The 23,829-nt window shown below is 39.7% G+C and overlaps 1 protein-coding gene across 2 annotated transcripts in view; it reads right to left on the reverse strand.

The window, feature by feature from the left end:
* Positions 1-23,829, reverse strand: part of CTNNA3 (catenin alpha 3) — a 596,807-nt gene that overhangs the window by 53,663 nt on the left and 519,315 nt on the right. For both annotated transcript variants that reach the window (XM_009290520.1, XM_019474931.1), the window contains one exon: positions 18,928-19,109. In XM_009290520.1, the coding sequence (XP_009288795.1) occupies positions 18,928-19,109 (182 nt within the window). The remainder of the gene's footprint in view (positions 1-18,927; positions 19,110-23,829) is intronic.

Genomic DNA, 23,829 nt, shown 5'->3' on the forward strand with positions numbered 1-23,829 from the left:
CCCCTTTCTCCAGACTGCCCACTTGCCACCCCACTAAGATCAGAGCAGCAGCCCAGAAAACGACACCCCTTCATCTCATCCTGGTAATCATGAGCAAGCCTTGGAAGAGTATCTGCAAATTGTGGTGACCAGCACTGCAAAGCCTACACAGCATCAAAAGCACTCCCTTTTGCTTTATAATATAACATCCCACCGATCTGTTTCCTTTCTATTTCACTATCTGCAATTACTATTTGCCTTCTTTCTTTTAACAGTTTTTACTCATTCTTATGTACCCTTATTGGGTACTAGCTGTATTATTAAGTTCACAAACTCTGCCTTGACAATTAAACTCCAGTCTTCTATTTCACAAACACCAGCCAGGTCAACAGTGCAGTAACTGCTATAAATCCATTTTTTTCAGCCTTGGACAATAAATAGTCAAGAGAAACGCAGGTGTGCATCATACTCTGAATGTGACTGATCTCTTGTAGAAGTAAGCAAAACTTTCATTTGAATCAGCATTAAAGTCACGGAAAAAAAAGTAACTAATATTTTATGTCAAATTTCTGGGCATAATTAATTCACTGATGTGCCTTCACTTCCAATGAACGGGCTGGTAACTGCAAAAGTTTCCAGTCTTTATTTCTTGGAAACCCTCCAAAGGTTTAAGCTTCTTATTTCTGCTAATTAATTCAGGAGGAACATGAACATATGGTGTTATAGCAAAAAATATATAGCGTGTACAAAATATAGCAAATAAATTCCATAAAAATAGGCCTACATTTTAAAGGGGAAAAAAGCTGGGAGAGGTGCTTTGCCTTTTTAATGACTACTTTATTTCTCTAGAAGACATTGCTGGGCGTTCTTACCCAACAACAGTTTGAGCAAAATAAACAGAAAAACAAGTCTTGCATCAAGCCATTAAAGTTCAAAAGGCAGGCTCAATGATGTGCCAATTGGAGAATGCTACAAAAACTGTCTCTTCCCTGAACATTATCATAAGAACAACAAATTGTAATATGTCACTGATCATGACCTCATATCCAGTTTGGACATTGTCTTCTTGGCTTCCCCTTTTGGGTGGGCCTGAGCCATCAGAATGGACCAAGAAAAGGGATATAGGAGAAACAGCTCTCCTCTGCTCCAGCTGCCATGGGCCTGAGTGCACCAATAGACCTTAATGGTCCTGACCAGTCTCACCTGAGGCCTTCTCCCACAGCCTCTGCCCATTGGCCCAAGAGCTCCATTTAAGCTCTGGCCTGCACAACCCCTCCCCAGCCTTGACCTGAATTGCAGGTATACCTGTCTCCAACCCTGTTTCTAGCCCTACCCCCTGGATGGACTTTGGACCTACCTTGCTAGTAGCTTGTCTCCTGGATGGACCTGTTATGCTCATGCTGGAGTTTGGCTTTGGCCCCTTTTGCTCCCGGATGGACCATACAGCTGCTTCACTGCCTACCTTGTCTGGGACTGCTGATGGATCTTGTTATCAGCACCCTGTGCTCCTTGCTACATTCAGATGCTGTTGGACTGAGCTGTGCTCAGTGCAAGCTCTGTCTGCACTGGGATTACCCTTGGATCCTGGCTTGCCTCCCTTAGGGAGCAGCTGGCTGTTGCTGCTCCCTCACACTGGCCTATATCCTCACAACCTCAGGATCTCATTCCTGCTGCCTCAAGGACAAGGAGGAAGATGACTGTGGATGGAAACTGAGGAGCCCCAGTCAGAGTGGTGGTGCTGGCTGACCCTATAGAAGCCCGGAGCTGAGTGGGTAGCTACCACCTCTGGGGTGCTCAGCTTCCCCTTGCTAGGGAGCTGACACCACCTCTGCCCATCCCTACTAAACGGTGAATGTCTACAGAGCGCAACCTGAACTGCTGTGAGGTGACGCTGCATCTGGCTTTATGCTGGGCCTAATGCTGTTCATACAGGTACAGTTTTCCCTTGGTCTGTCACACCCAAAGGAGACTGCCCTGCCACAGGCTTCTCAGCTGCTTAAGAAAACCGGCCTGGAAGCTGTTAAACTACTGCCTGAACCCCTCTTGCTTTACACTCCTTATGTCTCTGTTGGTAGGAGCTAATACTTGAGAGTCCTGAACTCACTTTGTCCTCTGAGTATAGTAGTCCCAAAAGATGGCTCTTTCTGGCACAAGAGATACAATTCTATTTTAACGACAAGTTGTATTTGCTGTAATGTATGCTGTGACTTAGTAGTTGATTTGCTTCTAGACCTGGATGGATTTATACTGATGGGTATATAGATCAGTTTATTTGCCTTATTCATGATTTTGCTGTATTCTAGTATGTCTCCATTTTATTAGGTTGTCTTTGGCTATGTACATAAGGCATGGACATTAGTTCCCCGTTAACCTCCTTGCCCAACCAACAAACATCTCTTTATCCCTTTATTTTTGCCTCAACTTTTACACTAAAGGTTGTAGTACTGGTATCAAGAAGTACTAGGTACCCTGAAATAAATGTTAAGAGTATTTTTAAGATTAGTAAAAATACAAGGAATTCATTGACACCTTGCAGAGGAGTAGAGGAAAAATAGTGAAGTAGCAACAACTGTTACTTATCTGATTTCTCAAGGACCCATTGTTTTCAAGGAAATGCTAATTACACTTAAAAGATATTGAGACAGCAAGGTCTAAAAATATTTTTGTATTCCTATTAGTATATTGTTTTGTCTTATGTATAGGACTATAATTAACATGTCAGCACAAACAAAGGATTTATAAAGAAACAGTAGAATTAAGAGGCTCACTGTTAAAAATGGAACACATTTTCTTGGTCTTAAATTTATAAAATTCTTTTAGGATGTGGAGCATGTAATTGCTCTAATCAGAGGAATTAATCTTCACAGCTTCCATGACTACAAAGCATCCTACAGCATGAAAGAAATGGTTCAGAAATGGCTTTGTACAGTCCAGCAGTAAGTCAACTAAAAACATCACAAAAGCAAACTATCACCAGAATTTTAAGTTAAGGAGTTTTACATAGACTTTTAACAAGATGACTAATAGAATTCTCTTTGTGAGAGAATGTATCTGAATTTCTGCCTGTATATGTGAAATTTAAGAATTATTTTCTATTCCAGCTGGCAAGTGACTGTTTATTTCCAAGCAATTAAAACATGCTTTTAAAAGAACTTCACGTCTACATGAAAAAGGCTCCATTTCTGAGCCCTGCTACTTGTACCAATACCTGGTTTTCTTGCAGAAGAATAAGAATTAAAAAATGGTTTGCAAACTTTGGCAATATAAAAGTTGAAATTAGGAAGGTCAAATGCCAAGCTAAAATAATTTTTTGCTACTTTTCTATCAAAAGTCTAACTATTAAGCTCAATAATAAAAGCATCGTGTTCACTTTCAGTTTTGATCCAAAGAAATGAAAGTTGCACAAAGAAAGTGTCTTTTAAAAAAAATAAAAAAAAGACCAAATTGTGAATGCTTCACCCTTCCAAGGAAAGAGGCAATTAGAAAAATAGTGAAATAATTACATGTGCTTATAGTGTAGAAAGATATTAACAATGTAGTTATGTCACAGAGAAGGAAAAATAGTAACAGAACATCCTTCTGTCTTGATCTTTTGCTGAAGAGCTTGTGTTTTCCCAGTATGACTGCTCTCTCAGTGAACAATTTCAGGGACTTAGAAGTCTATCCTTCTCCCCATATCGAGGAGAAAACATCAGCTCACACAGATCCAACAGTGATTCAGTAGTAAACAATTCCTGCAAATCTTGGGTAAGCTAATTTCACAAAACCAATCCTTTCCATCAAAGCCTTTACTCTGAAATTGTAACGCACAGATCAGCATTTTTCTTTCTTTCCAGAACTGGAAGCATAATACCTTGAAGAGACGATCAAGATTCAGAGAAGACATAAGCAACTACCTATGCAGCAGTTTAATAACCAAGAGTTACTGGGTAAATTATATCATGTTAGCTGAATTATTTGAAAGTTAATAGAATTCGGGGGGGGGGGGGGGGGGGAACTTAAGTACTTGCTGTATTTCAGAAGCTTTGTTTTGAGTAACACATTTGTAACTTTACAATTAACTTGAGAGACTGGGAAGGAACAGTGACAATAATGTGTCATTATATGTTCAAAAAAGCAGAAGCTACTCATCAAATATCACAATTACTACCTGTCCTGACGCTGTCCTGGACCCACTGGAGTACATGCTAGGCCCCTGCTGCTAAAGAACTTGCAAGCTAACATAGAAGAAGAAACAACAGACAGCTCCAAGCTAGTATTCAAGTTCATCTTCAAAAAGTTAAGGAGGATCTGCAGACCTACAGGCTAAGGCCTCACCTCAGTCCTGGGGAAAATTATGGAGCAAGTCCTAATGGAAGGCATTTTGAGGACAGGAATATGACTAGGAAGGGCAAGAGACAAATTGTGTGTCTGACAAACCAATTGCCTTCTGTGATGAAATGGCTAGTTCTGTGGATGTTGATCACCTTAACAAAGCTTTTGAGTCCCCTACAGTATCTTTGCAGACAAACTGAAGAGACATGGCTAGATAGGTAGACTACAAAGTGGGTGAAAAGCTGGCTGGATTGCCGATCTCGCAGCATAATGGTCAGTGGTTCAAAGTTAACTGATGAATTGTTAGAAGCTGTGGTTCTCAGTAGTTGACAGTAGGGCCGATGCTGTTCAACACCTTCATCAATGACTTGGATGATGGGACAGAACACACCCTCAGAAGTCTGCAGATGATACCAACTGGAGGTAGTGGTTGATACTTGAATGGTTGGGCTGCCATTCAGAAGGACCTCAGCAAGCTGGAAGAATGAGCTGACAAACTTTCTGAAGTTCAACAAAATAAAACATGTTTCTGTACCTGGAATGGAACAACTCCATGTATCGGTGCAGAGGCAGAACTAACTGGTTAGGTAATAACTTTGCACAAAACAACCTAACATGAGTTAGCAGTGTGCCCTTGCACAGTGAAGGCAAACCACATCATGGGCTGCATTACTAAAAGCATAGCCAAGAGGCTGAGAGAAGTGATGGCCCTGTACATGACCCTTGCAAGGCTGCATCTTGAGTGCTCTGTCTAATACTGGGCCCTCAGTGCCAGAGAGACACTGACAAACTGAAGAGAGTACAGAGATTTGGGGCTGGAGCATAGGCTGAGGGAACAAAGCTTCAGCCTCAAGAAAAGGCGGCAAAGGAGGGGTTTAATCTGCATTCTTCCACTACCTGAAGGGAAGGATATACAGGACACTGACTTTTCCTCAAAGATGCACAGTAAAAAAAATAAGGTGCATAGGACTCAAACTGCAGGTAAAAAATTCCTGTTAGATGAAGATGAAAAAATTCTTCACTGTGGGTGGTAAAATACTTACAGGTTGTGCAGAGAGAGAGGTTGGACATGCTGGAATCTCTAATCTTAGGAATTTTCAAAGCTTTACTGAACAAGCCCCTGAGCAAATTCATCTAATGTAAAAATTAGTCTGTTTTGAAGAAGCTGGACTAGATGACCTTCAAAGGTCCCTTCTGACCTCATTTTTTCTATGAGTTGGTAGGAACAAACTGACAAGCAATGAGATGAGACTGGACTGCTGGATAGCAAGTGACCCTGGCAAACTAACATGCCTGCCAGTGTCCATTTCTCAACCTGGAGTGTTTCTGTGATGTAAAAGAGAATAACGAGCTTCCACAGTACAGCACTGAAAGGACCTCTTTAAAAAAGAAATCTTGTAGGTGTTAAAGGAATAGGGTGGTATTATGAATGCTACGAGCTGACTGGAGACAAGCAGTAATGAAAGAAGAGAGGTGTGCTTAAGGGTTTTGACAGTGAAGGCAGGTGGTTTGTTTGATGCAGCAGAGGTGAGAATAGAAGTGTGTAAAAAGGTTGTGGTTAAAGGAATGGCATGGTTTAACTCCAGTCAGCAATGAAGCACCACACATCCCATGGGATGGGGGAGAGAATCAGAAGAGCAAAAGTACTGAGCAAATATCTAATGTAAAAATTAGTCTGTTTTGAAGAAGCTGGACTAGATGACCTTCAAAGGTCCCTTCTGACCTCATTTTTTCTATGAGTTGGTAGGAACAAACTGACAAGCAATGAGATGAGACTGGACTGCTGGATAGCAAGTGACCCTGGCAAACTAACATGCCTGCCAGTGTCCATTTCTCAACCTGGAGTGTTTCTGTGATGTAAAAGAGAATAACGAGCTTCCACAGTACAGCACTGAAAGGACCTCTTTAAAAAAGAAATCTTGTAGGTGTTAAAGGAATAGGGTGGTATTATGAATGCTACGAGCTGACTGGAGACAAGCAGTAATGAAAGAAGAGAGGTGTGCTTAAGGGTTTTGACAGTGAAGGCAGGTGGTTTGTTTGATGCAGCAGAGGTGAGAATAGAAGTGTGTAAAAAGGTTGCGGTTAAAGGAATGGCATGGTTTAACTCCAGTCAGCAATGAAGCACCACACATCCCATGGGATGGGGGAGAGAATCAGAAGAGCAAAAGTAAGAAAACCCATGCGTTGAGATAAGAACAGTTTAATGCTTGAAATAATAAAATAAATATAACAACAATAATGAATTGTAATGGAAAGTAAAACAACAAGAGAGGAACGAGACCTGGAGGCATGGGACCAAAAACAAAAACCAAGAGGTGATGCAACCACTCACCGCCTGCTGACCAGTCAGTCCCTGAGCAGTAAGACCTACAGGCTAAGGCCTCACCTCAGTCCTGGGGAAAATTATGGAGCAAGTCCTAATGGAAGGCATTTTGAGGACAGGAATATGACTAGGAAGGGCAAGAGACAAATTGTGTGTCTGACAAACCAATTGCCTTCTGTGATGAAATGGCTAGTTCTGTGGATGTTGATCACCTTAACAAAGCTTTTGAGTCCCCTACAGTATCTTTGCAGACAAACTGAAGAGACATGGCTAGATAGGTAGACTACAAAGTGGGTGAAAAGCTGGCTGGATTGCCGATCTCGCAGCATAATGGTCAGTGGTTCAAAGTTAACTGATGAATTGTTAGAAGCTGTGGTTCTCAGTAGTTGACAGTAGGGCCGATGCTGTTCAACACCTTCATCAATGACTTGGATGATGGGACAGAACACACCCTCAGAAGTCTGCAGATGATACCAACTGGAGGTAGTGGTTGATACTTGAATGGTTGGGCTGCCATTCAGAAGGACCTCAGCAAGCTGGAAGAATGAGCTGACAAACTTTCTGAAGTTCAACAAAATAAAACATGTTTCTGTACCTGGAATGGAACAACTCCATGTATCGGTGCAGAGGCAGAACTAACTGGTTAGGTAATAACTTTGCACAAAACAACCTAACATGAGTTAGCAGTGTGCCCTTGCACAGTGAAGGCAAACCACATCATGGGCTGCATTACTAAAAGCATAGCCAAGAGGCTGAGAGAAGTGATGGCCCTGTACATGACCCTTGCAAGGCTGCATCTTGAGTGCTCTGTCTAATACTGGGCCCTCAGTGCCAGAGAGACACTGACAAACTGAAGAGAGTACAGAGATTTGGGGCTGGAGCATAGGCTGAGGGAACAAAGCTTCAGCCTCAAGAAAAGGCGGCAAAGGAGGGGTTTAATCTGCATTCTTCCACTACCTGAAGGGAAGGATATACAGGACACTGACTTTTCCTCAAAGATGCACAGTAAAAAAAATAAGGTGCATAGGACTCAAACTGCAGGTAAAAAATTCCTGTTAGATGAAGATGAAAAAATTCTTCACTGTGGGTGGTAAAATACTTACAGGTTGTGCAGAGAGAGAGGTTGGACATGCTGGAATCTCTAATCTTAGGAATTTTCAAAGCTTTACTGAACAAGCCCCTGAGCAAATTCATCTAATGTAAAAATTAGTCTGTTTTGAAGAAGCTGGACTAGATGACCTTCAAAGGTCCCTTCTGACCTCATTTTTTCTATGAGTTGGTAGGAACAAACTGACAAGCAATGAGATGAGACTGGACTGCTGGATAGCAAGTGACCCTGGCAAACTAACATGCCTGCCAGTGTCCATTTCTCAACCTGGAGTGTTTCTGTGATGTAAAAGAGAATAACGAGCTTCCACAGTACAGCACTGAAAGGACCTCTTTAAAAAAGAAATCTTGTAGGTGTTAAAGGAATAGGGTGGTATTATGAATGCTACGAGCTGACTGGAGACAAGCAGTAATGAAAGAAGAGAGGTGTGCTTAAGGGTTTTGACAGTGAAGGCAGGTGGTTTGTTTGATGCAGCAGAGGTGAGAATAGAAGTGTGTAAAAAGGTTGCGGTTAAAGGAATGGCATGGTTTAACTCCAGTCAGCAATGAAGCACCACACATCCCATGGGATGGGGGAGAGAATCAGAAGAGCAAAAGTAAGAAAACCCATGCGTTGAGATAAGAACAGTTTAATGCTTGAAATAATAAAATAAATATAACAACAATAATGAATTGTAATGGAAAGTAAAACAACAAGAGAGGAACGAGACCTGGAGGCATGGGACCAAAAACAAAAACCAAGAGGTGATGCAACCACTCACCGCCTGCTGACCAGTCAGTCCCTGAGCAGTGATCACTGACCTCCCCACCCCGACCAACTTCCCCCAGCTTATATACTGAACATGACATCATATGGTATGGAATATCCCTTTGGCCAATTTGGGTCGGCTGTCCTGGCTATACTCCCTGCCAGCTTCTTGTGCACCTCCACACTGGCAGAGTATGGGAAGCTGAAAAGTCCTTCACTTAGTATAAACACTGCTTAGCAACAACTAAAACATCAGCGTGTTATCAACATTATTCTCATGCTAAATCCAAAACACAGCACTATACCAGCTACTAGGAAGAAAATTAACTCTGTCCCAGCCAAAACCAGTACAAGGAACAACAGAGATGACGCAAAAGAAACAGGAGGCTGCAAAAATGCAGATTCAAAACAAAGCCAATGCATATGGGCGTGCATATATACCTACCCTCTTCCTACTTTGATGCTGACATGGAGCTTTAGTTTATTCATTCCCTTTAGTATCTCTAGTCCAGTTGTGAGCAACAGCAAAAAATTGTACACTGAAGGTAGTTATATATGGTTTAGCTGTATTTTGTCACAGTAATGTTGCAAAGGAAAGAAAGCAATGTTATGCTCATTATTTTGGTCATTAGCTGTTCACTGTATTGGTTTACAAGTATTTAACGTGCTTTGTTAATCTGCAAAACAGCAAGCATCTTAACATGGTATTTGTTACTCTTCTCACCTAACCTCCTCTTTAGCTGCATACTGTTTATCCACTTAGAACCTGTTTGTGTCAAAGTCTAAAAGTAAATTCTGACTTTGTAATTCCTAACAAAAATATCTAAAACAGACTATGCATCCATGAAGCACCATGTTTGTTTAATAATAGTAGTATTGATGTTAATTATGCATACTACAGGAAAAAAAATCCACTCAACTTGCAGACAAATTGGATATTTAAATACTTTGAGTAATACCCTGAGTAATAGTCAAACTTTAATTTGTTTGGGGGTTTTTTGCTTAAAACATTTCTCTTTTTGTTCTAAGACTTCATTCCACAAGGTGATTATCACTTTGAAATATATGGTTGTATAAAATAATGAATATATTTGGACGTCTTTATTATTTTTAGAAATTTTACTATCAGAGGATGAATATTTAGTACTTATCTTTTAGAATTATATTGAGGCCACCAGAGTAGTGATTGCCATTTCTGATTAACTATTTGCTGGTATATGTCTTTAGGAATCAGCTGAAACTATTTTTACTATAAAAGTGGTAAAAGAGCATCCACATGAGTATCATATTCTATATAATTATCATGAATAAAGACATGGTAGTATCATGCATGAAATTCAGACTCGGTCAAAATCTTTTGAGATGGGCAGGAGGACAGATACAGGATTTTTGCCTTTAAAATCCTCACTTATTTGTGAAAGTTGAATTTGTATACATTTTAGAAGCTTTGTGACATTCAGAAAGAATGAGCAATATCAGCTGATTCTGTGTTATATGATTCGATTTAACTTGATACATCTCAACAATTCATCACAAATTTGAGAGACCATGTTTCTACTTGAGGGTAACTACTGCCTGAGGCTACTACATGTAGTTCTGGCAGGACAGTCAGTATCCTGCAAGTACTGAAATCTTAAATAACATTTACACTACTCTAGTTAATGCAATTCTGCTGCTCATTTTAACAGTAAAATTTATCTGCTTAATCTACTATGTTGTAACAAGTAAATCCTGGTGGTTCTGTTTATCAAAGCATGTATGATAAAACCACATACAAATACGCACGCACAATTAAATTGTACTTGCTTTAAATTTATCTTAAAGAACATCTTTATATAATTAACTCTAGTAGAAGTTGCTCTTATGATACAACCCTAAGGAGGGTTCACCTACTTTGCCCAAAGTAATTTTGTCCAAACTAACTGTCCTTTCTGATGACTCAGCTGGACATCACTGTTGACAAAACTTTTACAACCTTCAATCTTCGGGTGACTTTTGATGAAATACTTAATTTTGAAGTGAAAGTTGTTTGTTCTCATATGCATCTTATGATGCAAATGTTGAGTAGCTATCGACTCTCAAAAGCATCCCAGACTGCTGAATGAAATAATGCTGACCTATTAATTCTCTGATATGAGCAATGACGGGAGGGAAAGGGGAATTTTTTATATGTATCTGAAGTTGAACTGTAGGCGTAATGGCACTCAGTTCAGGGTTTTTAGTAATAAAGGTACCATTATCTTTTGTGGCAGTGACAGACTGGGTTGGTGACCACGGAGAAGACTGAGTAGGAGAGCTGGGACATGTGAGTGATTTCCAGATGGGTGAGAGGAGCTGGATGGAACTGATAGAAATCTGAGGGCTAGGAGGGGCCAGAAAGAGGCAAGGAAGTCAGTGGATTTTAGGGTGCAATGGAAAAGCTCCATAGTATTTCAGAAACATCTGGCTGCTGAAGGGAAACTAGCAGGATCATGGATAACTCTGAAGTGGAAAGGGACACCAGGAAAGGTAAGTCAAATAGTGGGTTATGGTGAGGAGTTTCATGGATAAATGTGAATAGGAATAGAATCCCTCTTCTCTCCTCTTCCATCATCATCTTTTTGTCACATGGTCTCTTCAAATCCCAATAACTACAGAACTGCCATCTTGACTTCCCATCTTCTTTTTAGATCCCCCCTCTTGCTTTCCCAAGCAAAGACTAGAAGACCAGGGAGAGCAGATGAACTAAGGCTGAAGACTGTGGCTGTTATCAGGTGAGGAGACTTGCTAGATTGGGCAGCTGCACTTGGTCTTAACAAAGAGTACTACAGAGAGAAAATTTTAGGCTAAGCTGCAGTCCTTGGAAGTACCAGAGGTATAAGCAGAATTATATTTAGGCTTACTATAATGATAAAGGGGGACAGCTTTTGGGGGTGACTTTGCTAGATTTATTTTTCCAAGTCACGTCAATTTGTTTTGCTATTTTTACTATTTTTCTAACATTAATGCTGATATTGATGCCATTTTAGAAACAAATGTCAAGTATCAAGAGCAAATATGAGACATTTTCTGAACAGTTTGCCAAGAGCTGCACTTTTTTTTAAAAATAAAGTGTTCATATGGCCCTATTTGGAATCTCAACAAACCTACAAAACAGGTAGGGGTAAAAGCCCAGTGATTATTTACTGTTTATACCACAGAAAACTGAAAGGGATTGTCATAGAGGCTTCAACCAGGCACTGTGAATCCTGAATCCACAGACTGCATGCTACATGAAACAGCCTAGCAGGAGTCAGTTATCAGAGCTGGTCTCTCCCTGGCATATCTTTAAAATCACCTCAAACATGGCAGCAAGCTCTGCCTTGTATGTCCGAATCTCATCTGAGGGCCTGGTAATAATATCTTTCCTGTCAGCAAAGTGCTGTGAAAAACTTGCAGTGAAGACATCCTGCAGTTCTCTGTTATTATGAAGGAACTTCCCTTGGTGAGCAAGACTCAAACAGTAAGGCTGTCCACTAAAACTACTCTCAACAAGTTCATGAGAGACTTCCCTTTCTGCTTAAATCATTGACCCTTTCTTGCTACTTTCTCAACATGAATTAAAAATTGCAGTGGTCTGATCCTAAGCACTGTTTGAATTAGATACACATTCCTTTATATGAGCAAAAGGGGATTTGTGTGTGTTTATTGGTAAATACCCTCTTAATTATAAATCTGCTGTGGCAATGGAAAAAAAAATCCTGTTCCATTTACACATAAAGTTTAGGAAACCTTCCCCCACAAGCTCAGGACTTTTCTTGTATATTTTTAGCCAATCAACAGAGATATTAGAATATTTTCACCAGAGTAATATTAAAACTATTATAGCAGATGAGGCAATTTCTTGCTATTTACCTCTACAGAAGATACAGCAAAAGGACAGAACATTGACATGTGACTGACCCATGTGATTAAATACATTTTTCCCATAAAATTAAAAGCTCTAACTTCTTTTAAACTTAGACATTTTCCATCAGTGAATATTCATGCTTTTGCACCGGGAAAAGGTAATGTGACAGGACACAAGGAAGAAAAAAAAAAATTCATATTATATAAGCGCACATGTATGTTTATACATACCAAAATCCTTATTCTTTCACCCTTCCAACTCTGAGTCATATATGCTGGTTGTACCCTAATGTAGTTGTTTGTAAGTGCTTCAGAGTTCCTTGTTCCATGAAACTGTGTTTTCTTTAATGTCAAATCTTTGTAAGTTCTCTTTTGTTTGGGGTGAACCAACTGGTTCACAGGCCAAGATTTAAAACTAAAATACAGTACACAGTATCTGCTTCCCAGATAGATCCTATGTTCCAAATCCAAACTAGCCTCCTCTTACTCCCCTAGAAGTCTGCCTGTTCAGATGCCAGTTCTGTTCTAATCTTTCATTTAGATACCACCCATCAACACAATGAAACAATGTCACATATACTGAAGTCTAAGCAGCAAGCTAAATTGATTGACTGCTCTACGTTTATATAGATTCTTTCCAGGAATTATATTCACTTAAAAGCTCAATTTAAAGGAAGAAAACTCATTCATTGCCGAGACAGAAGCTATTCCTTTAAATTAGTATATTCGCACACAGCAGGACAGATCTGTCGCTGCTGGAGAAGTGGAAGCTCAAAACCAGAACAAACTACTTCTGTTTTGAAACCAGTAGGCATAAGCTTTGGACTGAGTTTTCAAGTCAGTAATGGTCCTTGTACAGCTATGGCATTTCAGACGTCAGACACCTAAGACTACAAAGGGACTTAGGTGCAACTAAGTGAACATCACAGCACTTACTTAAATACACCTTCAGCAATCATCACATCACATACACTGCACTGTTAGACAGTGGGACAGCCTGTAAATGAGAGTTAAATAATTCAAAATGGGATCTACGCAAAACAAAATGCTCATCATGAAGTCATCTAAGATGGCCAATAGGAAAAACTATGGACAAAGGAATCCTTATATCTCGTCCTCGCCCAGGAAACAGAAACCTTTCAAAAGCTGAACCAAGAACTGAGATCCTGCTTTTCCTTCTCCATAACGTTACCGATCAACACTCACCACAGTGGCAGAATTTGGGCCAAGTCTCACTTCAGTGCACAGAAATATAAACCCATGTCTATTGCTACATCTCACTAAGAAATGTCATAATTGCTAGGCTACAGGGTACACCATGTATGAGGACTACAGAAATAATGGCTTTGTGGAAAGGAGGAACCTAATATTCATCTTCCTGTCCCCAAACTATCCAATGAATATTTAACAGACAAATACATATACAGCTTTTGGAACAGCAACTGGAATCCCTAAACACTAGCCAAGCAAACTCTTCTTCTGCACAGGGAAGTATCCATGGGATGGTGTTAAAGTATCTCCCACAATTCACGATAATTTATAGCCTAATACTCTGGAAGATGAAAAGTAAGTTTAAACCCCCTCTAGCCAAAGAAACCAAATGTCCTGCTATCTTGAGTGAATCCCTAAGGTATCAGAAAACTAAAGAAACCCTATTCTGTACAGTTCTGCACAGCAGGCATTCAAAGGAGATACAGATATGCACTTTGGATAGATCCTGACCCCATAAGATGCTCTGAGAACACCTAGCCCCTTTGAACAGACAAGTGACAAAGCACCTCTCCTGCATATTCAGAGGAGGATGACAAGTGACAGGCACAAGGGAACCATCTCCCAGGCTTTGCTCATTTCTGCATAAGGCCAGAGAGAGAAGTACAGGTTTCTGGTCAACCACTGGGAAAGCTAGCAGAGCCAAGCCAAGATGGTATTTCATGAGAAAGACAGAAATGCAGCTGCAGCTACAGGCTGAAGACAGATAGAAAACATCAGCAGACTCACTGATACCTCGTTTGTTTCTCAGCTTCGCTGAATGCCTTTGCTGTTGAAGCCATGACAATATAGGGACAATTTCACACTCCCTGTTCTTTTTGCCTTATTCACTCTAACTCCCCTAAAGAAACTAAAACTACAATCCAGTTCATTTTCAGCAAAGTAAAATTCAGGAAAGAAACCTCTACCAAACTCTTTCATTTCTAGCAGCAACAACCTTTAGTGGACAGAATAAAATTGGCAGGAACTTCATGTTATCCCCCAACAAGTCTGGTGGAGTCCAAACAGAAATAAGGGACCGCACTTTCAGCAGAGCAAATGCCTGTTATCCACTGTCTCCACCTCTGCCTGTCAGGGCCAAAGCTTACCACTGCAAATATGATGGTATTTTTACAGAATTTTTAATAGATGCCAGTACTCAATATAACCAGGTTTTGCATAAACAGGCCTGATTATCATGTTCATACCACCGATTAGCAGCTGCTGCCAACTGCTACAAACTTCCAATAATACATTTCTGCTCTTGCTCAATTACTTTTCCATCTGTCAAGTGTAAGTTTTCTATGACAATGATTTATAGGATGGCTCACCGCAGCAAGGTTCATCATCAAGTTTTAGTAAGCTTATGTCATGTAGCACACACAAAGTTTAAAGAAAGCTGGAAAAATACGTGTTACATAAAATTACAGTAGCCTGGCCTAGCGTCTATCTGCAGGACATGCTCATGGATGTTCATTCGAATGAGGTTCTGCAGATCCCTTCTGCCAAGACTCAAAAAAAAGCAGAGGCATCTGCCTCTATAATCAAATAAGGAAGCTAAGCCATAATAAGCTACTTACTTCAGATGGTTACTCTTTATACCACTCCTAACTTCCACTGAGCAATCACTGATTATCAGTGGCCTTCACTGAAGTCATCCTGAAGCATTTTTGTTAAATGATCTGGGGCATACACATTGATACTTTATGCCATCACCATTCCCATTACCTTCTGTCTGAATAATGAGTTCCTTTGATACCAACATTAACTTGGTTTTAACTGTTGCATAGATGTTCAGGATAATACACACATGCAAACACACTAAGATGCCAAGATGACCTTGAAAAACTAAAGCTTTGGAAAGCACTCATTGAGATTAAATAAAAATGAATGCAAGATAATACATTTGAAGGAAAACAGAAATCAGCTTAGGTAACAAGTGATTCAGAAATACAGAAATTTACCATTTGCCTGAGTAGCTTCTGATGTAACAAATACAAAATGTCAGAATCTTTTATTTCTTCCATGTCCAAGAACTTGGAATTACAGACTGGAGAGATCAGACACTAAGGTGAGCTGGTACTTGCTGTGGCCTCTGCACTATTCATCCCCAGATTTTCATGGAGAAGGAAGTGAGAAAGACAGCTGTGTTCCTCAGCACTTAACTGCCACCTTTGATACAGCAACAATTAAGAGGAAGGGGAAGATGCACAAGAGTTCACCTATGGTTTAGAAAGACACAAACCTTCAGTTTACAAGACTTTGTCTGGCATCATTAAAGAAGAAACAAAACTTGAAAACATATTACTGATGGACTTACTCAAAACCAGCTTTCTAAAGATGTGAGGTAAAGTTATGCAAGATACAAAGTATTTTGTAAGACTATTATTGTATATACAGTATTATAGGGTGACCTTGGTTTCTGTTACTAACAGTCCTAGAAACTGAACAAAAGACTTGGTAGGATAGTCCTACCCCCAAGAAATTACAACTTAAGCATCAAACACATAATACAGAGGTATACTTGCATATCTCAAATTACAGTCTAAATATCTATGAAGAAAAAAGATTAATACATTTCCTAAAATTTCAAAGAGAATAATCAAAATCCATCTTCCAATAATGTGGCTCCCTACCATACTCTGAAGTAAAGACTAGGATTTCCGCTCTCTCTTCCCAATAGATTTTAATTTTACCTTCAAGTAAGTCATTAGAAGGAAAATATTGGCCCACTGTGAAACAGGAGAGGTGGATTAATCACCAACAATGCTGAAAAGGCAGAGGTTCTCAACACTTTCTTCAGCTCTGTCTTTTCCAGCACTGTTGGGCCCCAGGCCTTGGGAACAAAAATCCAGGTCGATGCAAACACAGACCCACCGTCAGTGAAGGAAGAGTTGGTATGTGAACTATTACAGGAGCTTGACCCCTACAGATCGATGGGCCCTGACATTATCCACCCGAGGGTGTTAAGAGAGCTGGCTGATGTCGTTGCGAGGCCGCTCTCCATAATCTTTGAGAAGTTCATGGAGATGGGGGACGTCCCAGGAGACTGGAAGAAGGCTAATGTCACCCCCATCTACAAGAAGAGCTTAAAGGAGGATCCAGGAAATTAAAGGCCCATCAGTCTTACTTCAGTCCTTGGGAAAGTTATGGAATGAATCCTCCTGGGGGCCATCACAAGTCAAATGAAGCGTGTGATTGGGAAAAGCCAGCACGGATTCACCGAGGGCAAATCGTGCTTGACAAACCTGATAGCCTTCTACAACAAAGAACCTACTTGGTTGATGTGGGACGAGCAGTGGACATTGTCTACCTGGATTTCTCCAAGGCTTTCGATATGGTTTCCCACAGCCTCCTCCTAGAGAGAAACTGATGTGTTACAGTCTAGGCAAGTGGTCTATGCGGTGGGTGGGCAACAAGCTCAATATGAGTGAACAGTGTGCTGCTGCGGCAAAGAAAGCCAACAGGATGCTGGGCTGCATCAACAAGGGCATTGCCAGCAGAGATAAAGACATTATCCCACTCTACTCAGTGCTTGTCAGGCCACACCTGGAATACTGTGTCTGGTATGCAAAAAAGATGTGGACAGGCTGGAGAGCATCCAGAGAAGATGATCAAAGGACTGGGAAGCCTGCCATATAAAGAAAGGCTGAGAGAACTGGGTTTGTTCAGCCTTGAGAAAAGAAGGCTTAGGGGAGACCTTATCACCATGTTCCAGTATTTAAAGGGTGGCTACAAAGAAGATGGAGACTCCCTTTTTACAAAGATTCACATGGAAAAGACATGGGGTAATGGGTACAAGTTACTCCTAGGGAGATTCCGATTGGACAAAAGAGGAAAATTTTTCACAATGAGAACAATCAGCCATCAGAATAATCTCCCCAGGGAAGCGGTGGATTCCTCAACATTGGACACTTTTAAGATTCAGCTGGACAGGGTGCTGGGCCATCTTGTCTAGACCATGCTTTTGTGGAGAAAGTTTAGACCAGATGATCCGTGAGGTCCCTTCCAACCTGGTGTTCTATGATTCTATGATTTTACTGGAGTAATTTCAGAGTTCTCCGTGGGCTCTTTGGATATCAGCAACACTGGACAAGAGCTGCTCTTCGAAACTGCAGATTATGCTGTGTTCAACTGAGAGCCACAGATGCAAAACTAAAGACTATGAACTGGCCTTGATAATCTTGATTAATCTAAAGCTAATAATTTAAAGAATTTTTATGAGAGGTGACTTTAATTGTAAAGACTGACTTTATGGCACAATATGTTCTTTTTTAAAGATCCCAGTACAAATCATATACTCTTAAAAAGAATAAAAGGATTGCAGAGTTCAACATGCAGGTCTTTCTTTAAATCTCTCTCGCATGAAGGTGAATTTGGAAAGTGCTAGCATGATAAAATGCAACAACTGTCTTCCCCAGAACAGGTGTAAGCCAGACGCCAGCTTTATTAGCTGGTTCAGCTCTATGCAACTCTGTTTAATTCACACACCTGAAGAAGTTGTCCAAGAGGTTTGGATTTTTCTTCGTATCTTGCATGAAAGGACTTATTTTATGAGACATGAAGTGTCTTGCAAGAGTGGTTGTGTTTTAAGGCTTCACTTACCTATCAGCAACTATTTTATTAGTAACCAGATGGAAAAAACCCCAAACACCAGCACCTCCCTTTGGTACAATTAATTTGATGAAATTTACTGAACATTTATTCAGTGCATGGCAGAAAAAGCTCCTGAACTTAAGACTGTTTCCTGTATACAAGTATCATAGAACATATACTGGCAGCAGAGAGAAATACCAGCTTCGAAAGCTATGTGCTATAGGACACTTCATTCTTTAGAACTACATATAGCAGCATGATACAGTTCTGATGAAAGCAACTGCAAGTAATGTGATATAAAATATGCATGAGTCTGAAAGTGTACCGCCAGACATATGCTCTGTACGGTATGTTTTATGCTGGACAGCATGGTATGGTACAAGTAGGAAGAACAACAGATGAGACAGAGCTACAGCTTAAAATCAAGATTATTTTGTTACTTTTTCCCTTTCATTAAGAGCAAAAATAAAGCACTAAAAATCTGCAAAAACTCCAACCAACCAAATGAATAAAAGAGGACAAGGAAAAAAAATAAAATAAGGACAAGCATAGTTTAAAACTTCAAACCTTCCTTCCAACATTTCATTACTACTAGCTAGTGTGGTAAAGCTAACTACAGCTCAGCCACTCAATTTTGTAAAGACGCTGCCACCTGACATTAAAAACTCAGTATTTCCTGCCATGCCAATATGACAATGGCCTCCAACATTTATAAATATTGAAGACCCACTTTTTGCATAATTACCTTGTGAAGTCAGTCATCTCCATCATAATCACACACATCCTCTTGGCCAAAACAATGATGTCATTGCTGGTATCGTCCCATATTTCAATCTCTGCATCAAGCTTACTCTTGACTTTTTTGAAGTCAGCCACTTGCTCAGCTATCTTTTCCTTTTCAGCCTCTGGTAGTTGAGTCATCTTGGCCTGAAACACAAAATAATTTGATTTGCAAAACGTCTATGTCAGAGTGGTTTTCTTTTTTTTAAACAAAATCACTGGATATTATTAAATATACAGTTTAAATACGATATTATTAAATATACAGTTTAAATACACTGTGGCCTGAGCCACCTGTTCCAGCCTGAGCACTTCTGAATTTCAAAATCTGCATGCTATCATTGGGTTGGGCCAAATAAATTACCTCAGTGTAATGGGGACAGTGGTGTCCATGAAACTATTAATATTAACATAATGAGAGAAGGAAGACTAAATTTTTCCAAGGAACCTTTATGAAATATAACTGATAGATTTTCCTTTTTCTTAGGGATGAAGGAGCCTAAGTGTTTTTAAGTATGCAAGTTACAAAATGCAATATTCTTTCAGGTAGGAAAGAATAAAGGGAAAGGTTTAATTGCCCTAAAACTTTCAGGTATGCTCACCCTCTCTCCTGAGAAGGTTCTACAATATCATTTTAAGAACTGAGAAAGACTTCATTGTTCAAATATGCATCCTCTGTTTTTGAAGAAGATAAATAAATAGGTGAACAGGTCAGAAATCAGTATGTGAATAAGGTTACCAAAAAGTATCTTGAATGCCAATAGGAAAACATCCGATATTCAAATCAAGCCACAGCCAAACTGGGCTCAGGTAGGACACAGCCCTATACTTGGCTATGGCTCCAGATTGGACTGTTTGCAAACAGTCCACCAGCTAAAACTGTTTCAAATAAAGGTTTAGTATAGCTAGAAAAGTGGTGTGTTTTGTGCAAGTTCATACTATGGAATCAGAACATTCAATCTATACTGAATGCATGTATTCTTCCTACATTTAAGCATTGGTGAAGTATTTAATATATAAAGAGTGAAACAACTTCTGAAAATGCAGCATGGTGAGAGAAATATTTTACTTAATATTATTCTTCATGAGCAAGATTATCAGTCTGCTCCAGACAAGGGTCAGATATCCTTCCTGTGTCAGAAACAGGCCAGGTAGCAGACACGGGCTAAGATATTATGAGGCCATATAGCACTCCTGGCCCTTCATAATACCTTCTGCCACAGGAAGGGAGTAGACCTTTTGGCCTGTTGGTCTTGATGGCTCTACTGCCATAGTGGTTTTTATCTATCACCTTCTCTGTGAAGTGGTCCACCTCTTGCACTGCAGGCCATCAGAAACACACAGTTACATACAGCAACTATTAATACACTGTAATTATGCTGCAATTAAAGAATAAGTATTTTGTGACTTATTCTTGTTTATAAAACATCTGCCATCCATAAAATGGAAAGTTAAGGCAGTGGCTGCATTACTTATAATAACGGGCAAGCAGTTTAATATGTAATGCCTATGTTTTTCAAGCCGTGCCATTTCAGAGGTTTTACTTATGCTTGAATTACTCTGTCATAAGGTTAATTTTCCCACTTATATGAATTACTGGAAATTACAGGTCCCCCAAAGTATAACTATGTTATAATTGCAGTCACAGAATTAAAAAGTGTAACTATTTTAAGGAATACTTTTCCTGTTTTGTTTAAAAAAAAACAAAACTAAAACAATCCAGAGAAGACCAAGACACATTTTCCTCATGGTTGTAGGATAAGCTTGCTGGGAAAGGTATGAAACCCACAAAAGTAAGAGTTGGGCTACAGAGTCTAGAGAATCAAAGTACCTCGTTTTATAATCTAATACATATTTGCTGATTGGTGGACACTTATGATATTTCCTAGCCCTCAGCTTCAATACTGTTTTGAGTTCAAGAATGCAGGCATTTTAGTGAAGGAACTGTGACATACAGTATCCTGCTATGTGCCAACAATAATGAGTTTCAGGTGGAATGAGACATATTATCCACTGGGCAAAGGAAACTACAATTCCGACCTTGATTTTTCTTTCATTTTCTTCATACTGCTTTAAAACCGTGTACAGCAACAAAATAAAACAATTGTATGCACAGCCTTTCAAGCACAGATATGATTTTGTATCAAAATAGACAACATAATGGTAAATGTGAAATAAAGATCTAAACTGAATGACTGCTATTAGATGAGTGCACGTTTATTTTGTCCACCAGGAGAAAATAATTTTTTCATTACTTTTAAGACAAAATGCTTTTTATTGCAGTAGCAGATAACAGTTAAGACCAGGTGAGAGAAAAAGTTATATTTTTTATATTTTTCTTTCTTCTATTACAAAAAACAGTATGTATTTTTTTCTTTAATTTCCTTGAATTAACTATTCAGAAGGCTATTTATCCCTGGTAGCTGGGAGTCTCCAACACTGGGGTTATTTGCATTTTCCCATTTGCAACTTGACTTACTAGGTAAGATTGACGTTTCTTTTCATTTCAGCCCCTTCCAAGTTTCAGTCAATTCGCTATCACAGATACTAAAACTTTAAGGTCAGAACAAATTGTCCACATAATGGTAAAAATAGAGGACATATAGGGAGTAACTACTTGGTGAAGATTTTGACTCTCTCACTGGTGTATTCATCGTCAATGAGATCCCAGCCCAAAGAACTGGCCTTTTGCCCACCTTTGTCCCTGGCTACACTCTAAGGAATTGACTTTCATGTAAACCTATGATTATTCTCTGCAAGTCCTAGACCGACACGCATTTTTTTCTTTCCTGATCCCCTAAAACAAATGACTGGCCAGATCCACACCACCAAAATTCTTACCGCTTACAGGGAGGAAGGAAGGAAGGAAAGAAAAGCCACGAGAAGCACAATGCATTCAAGCAATTATTTGTGTTATCGAAAACTCCTTCCGTCTGAGACAGAGGTGAGCCAGATATCCTTTTCAAAGGGAAGAATCTCCCTTTGAAAATTATTTAAAACTTCCTGCTTTGTAGGCTGCAGTGTGTCACGTAAGTATAGAGAAGAAAGAGAGAAAAACTCTCTTTTTCTACAATTTTGTAGGTTACAAAGAAAACAAACCCCACTCTCCCGATGGAGCACATGAAAAACTTTTCAGAGCCTTTACAAACAAGAATACAAAATAACATGCTCTTCACATACTGTAGTTTTAAGATAATGGCATAGATTCAAAAAGACCCAATTCATGTCCCTGCTTTGCCTTAGTTGAGAGCTAAGCTCTTCATTCCACCACAGACTCAGCAGGGGAAAGAAGCCATCTCACCTATGTTCTTGTTCCCCTGCTGCAGTCAGCTGAACATTTGGCAGAAGTGAACAAGATCTCTCCAAATCACCCAAAGGACAGGAATATATTTCAATCAGACTGTTTTAAAACAGTTCCAATTGTGATGTTTAATTGTTTTTTTCTTGAACAAACTTTGTAGATCACTGTCATATACTATGTGCACATCAGCTGAGCCTATTTTATCATGAAGGTCAGCATAAGACAGGCACTTGTAAAGACTATTATACAGATGTGGTTTGAATGCCAATATTGAAGTACTTTTCTTGAATGCGGCACAGTTAAGAGTGATTCTGTTAAAATGAGTAAAATGTGTCCACCACCTTTTACAAAATGTCCTACTTTTTCTACTGAGTGAATAATTGTTCAAGTTTGGATAAAGAGGCGAAAGAGGGAATGGTGGATATTCAGCAATTCATGGCAAAGTGAATACACAGGATGTTCCCTAAAGATGAACTGTGTGGGTGTCTGATACTGACAGTTGGGAGAAGCTGAATTTCTTTTGTCAAGTTTAGTATCTGCTGTCACCAGTTGCCTTCTTCCAATTTTAAGAACTGTAGCACGCCTGTTGAAGTCCAGCATCCTTTGAACAAGTTCAGAGAGTGCCTCATTTGGGCTGCCATGTCAGTTCCTGTATATTTTTAGATACAATATAATTGGATAAACAGGTAAAGCTATCGGAAGAGAATAACAAAAGAACAAACTGTTTAATCAGCCTTCGCTAAAAAGGTTGACTTAGATGAGGTGATTGGGTCATATTAAATCTAATTTCCCTTTGTCCCAGGGTAACAGGCCTATAGATGAAGAAGAAACACGTCATGAATCTGGGCTTCACTAGGGTTTTGTCACTGGTTCTCATGTCATCCTCATAAAGAATCTAGGGAAATATGATCTAGATATAATTGCCATTGGGTGGATGTGATACTCACAGAATACTTATCAAGAACGCATGCCAAACTGGAGGGATCTATCAGGCGAAATTCTGTAGGGACCTGCCCTGAATCTGGCATTATTCAGTATTTTCACTAATGGCATGGATGACAGAACCAAGAGTACACATCACACATTTGCAGTGTAAGAGACCTGGTTTGACATGTAAGAGTCCTGGTTTATGATTCAACGCGATCTTGAGAAACTTGAGAACTGATCTGAAAAAATAACAGGATGTATTTCAGCTGAGACATGTAAAAGGTTTTACACCAAAGAAAAATCACCAATACGCACACAGAACTGAGACACAACCGGCTATCAGCAGTTCTGTGGGTGAGGATTTGTAGTTGATCAAAATGTTGTACTCTTGGCAAAAGGGCAAACCTCATACAAAACTCGTTCTAAAGTATGCATACAGAAGAAAATAGTGTAAACCTTACACTAGTGCTTGTTGTTGAGACCACAGCTGGCATAATGCATTTAACAATACGAATAGTCTGGACACAAAATTCAAGAAACATAGAATCATAAGGTTGGAAAAGACCTCTAAGATCATCGAGTCCAACCGTCAACCCAACACCACCATGCCCACTAAACCATGTCCCTAAGCGCCTCATC

Source organism: Aptenodytes forsteri, unplaced genomic scaffold (assembly GCF_000699145.1).
Source record: "Aptenodytes forsteri isolate BGI_AS27 unplaced genomic scaffold, ASM69914v1 Scaffold349, whole genome shotgun sequence".
Taxonomy (NCBI): domain Eukaryota; kingdom Metazoa; phylum Chordata; class Aves; order Sphenisciformes; family Spheniscidae; genus Aptenodytes; species Aptenodytes forsteri.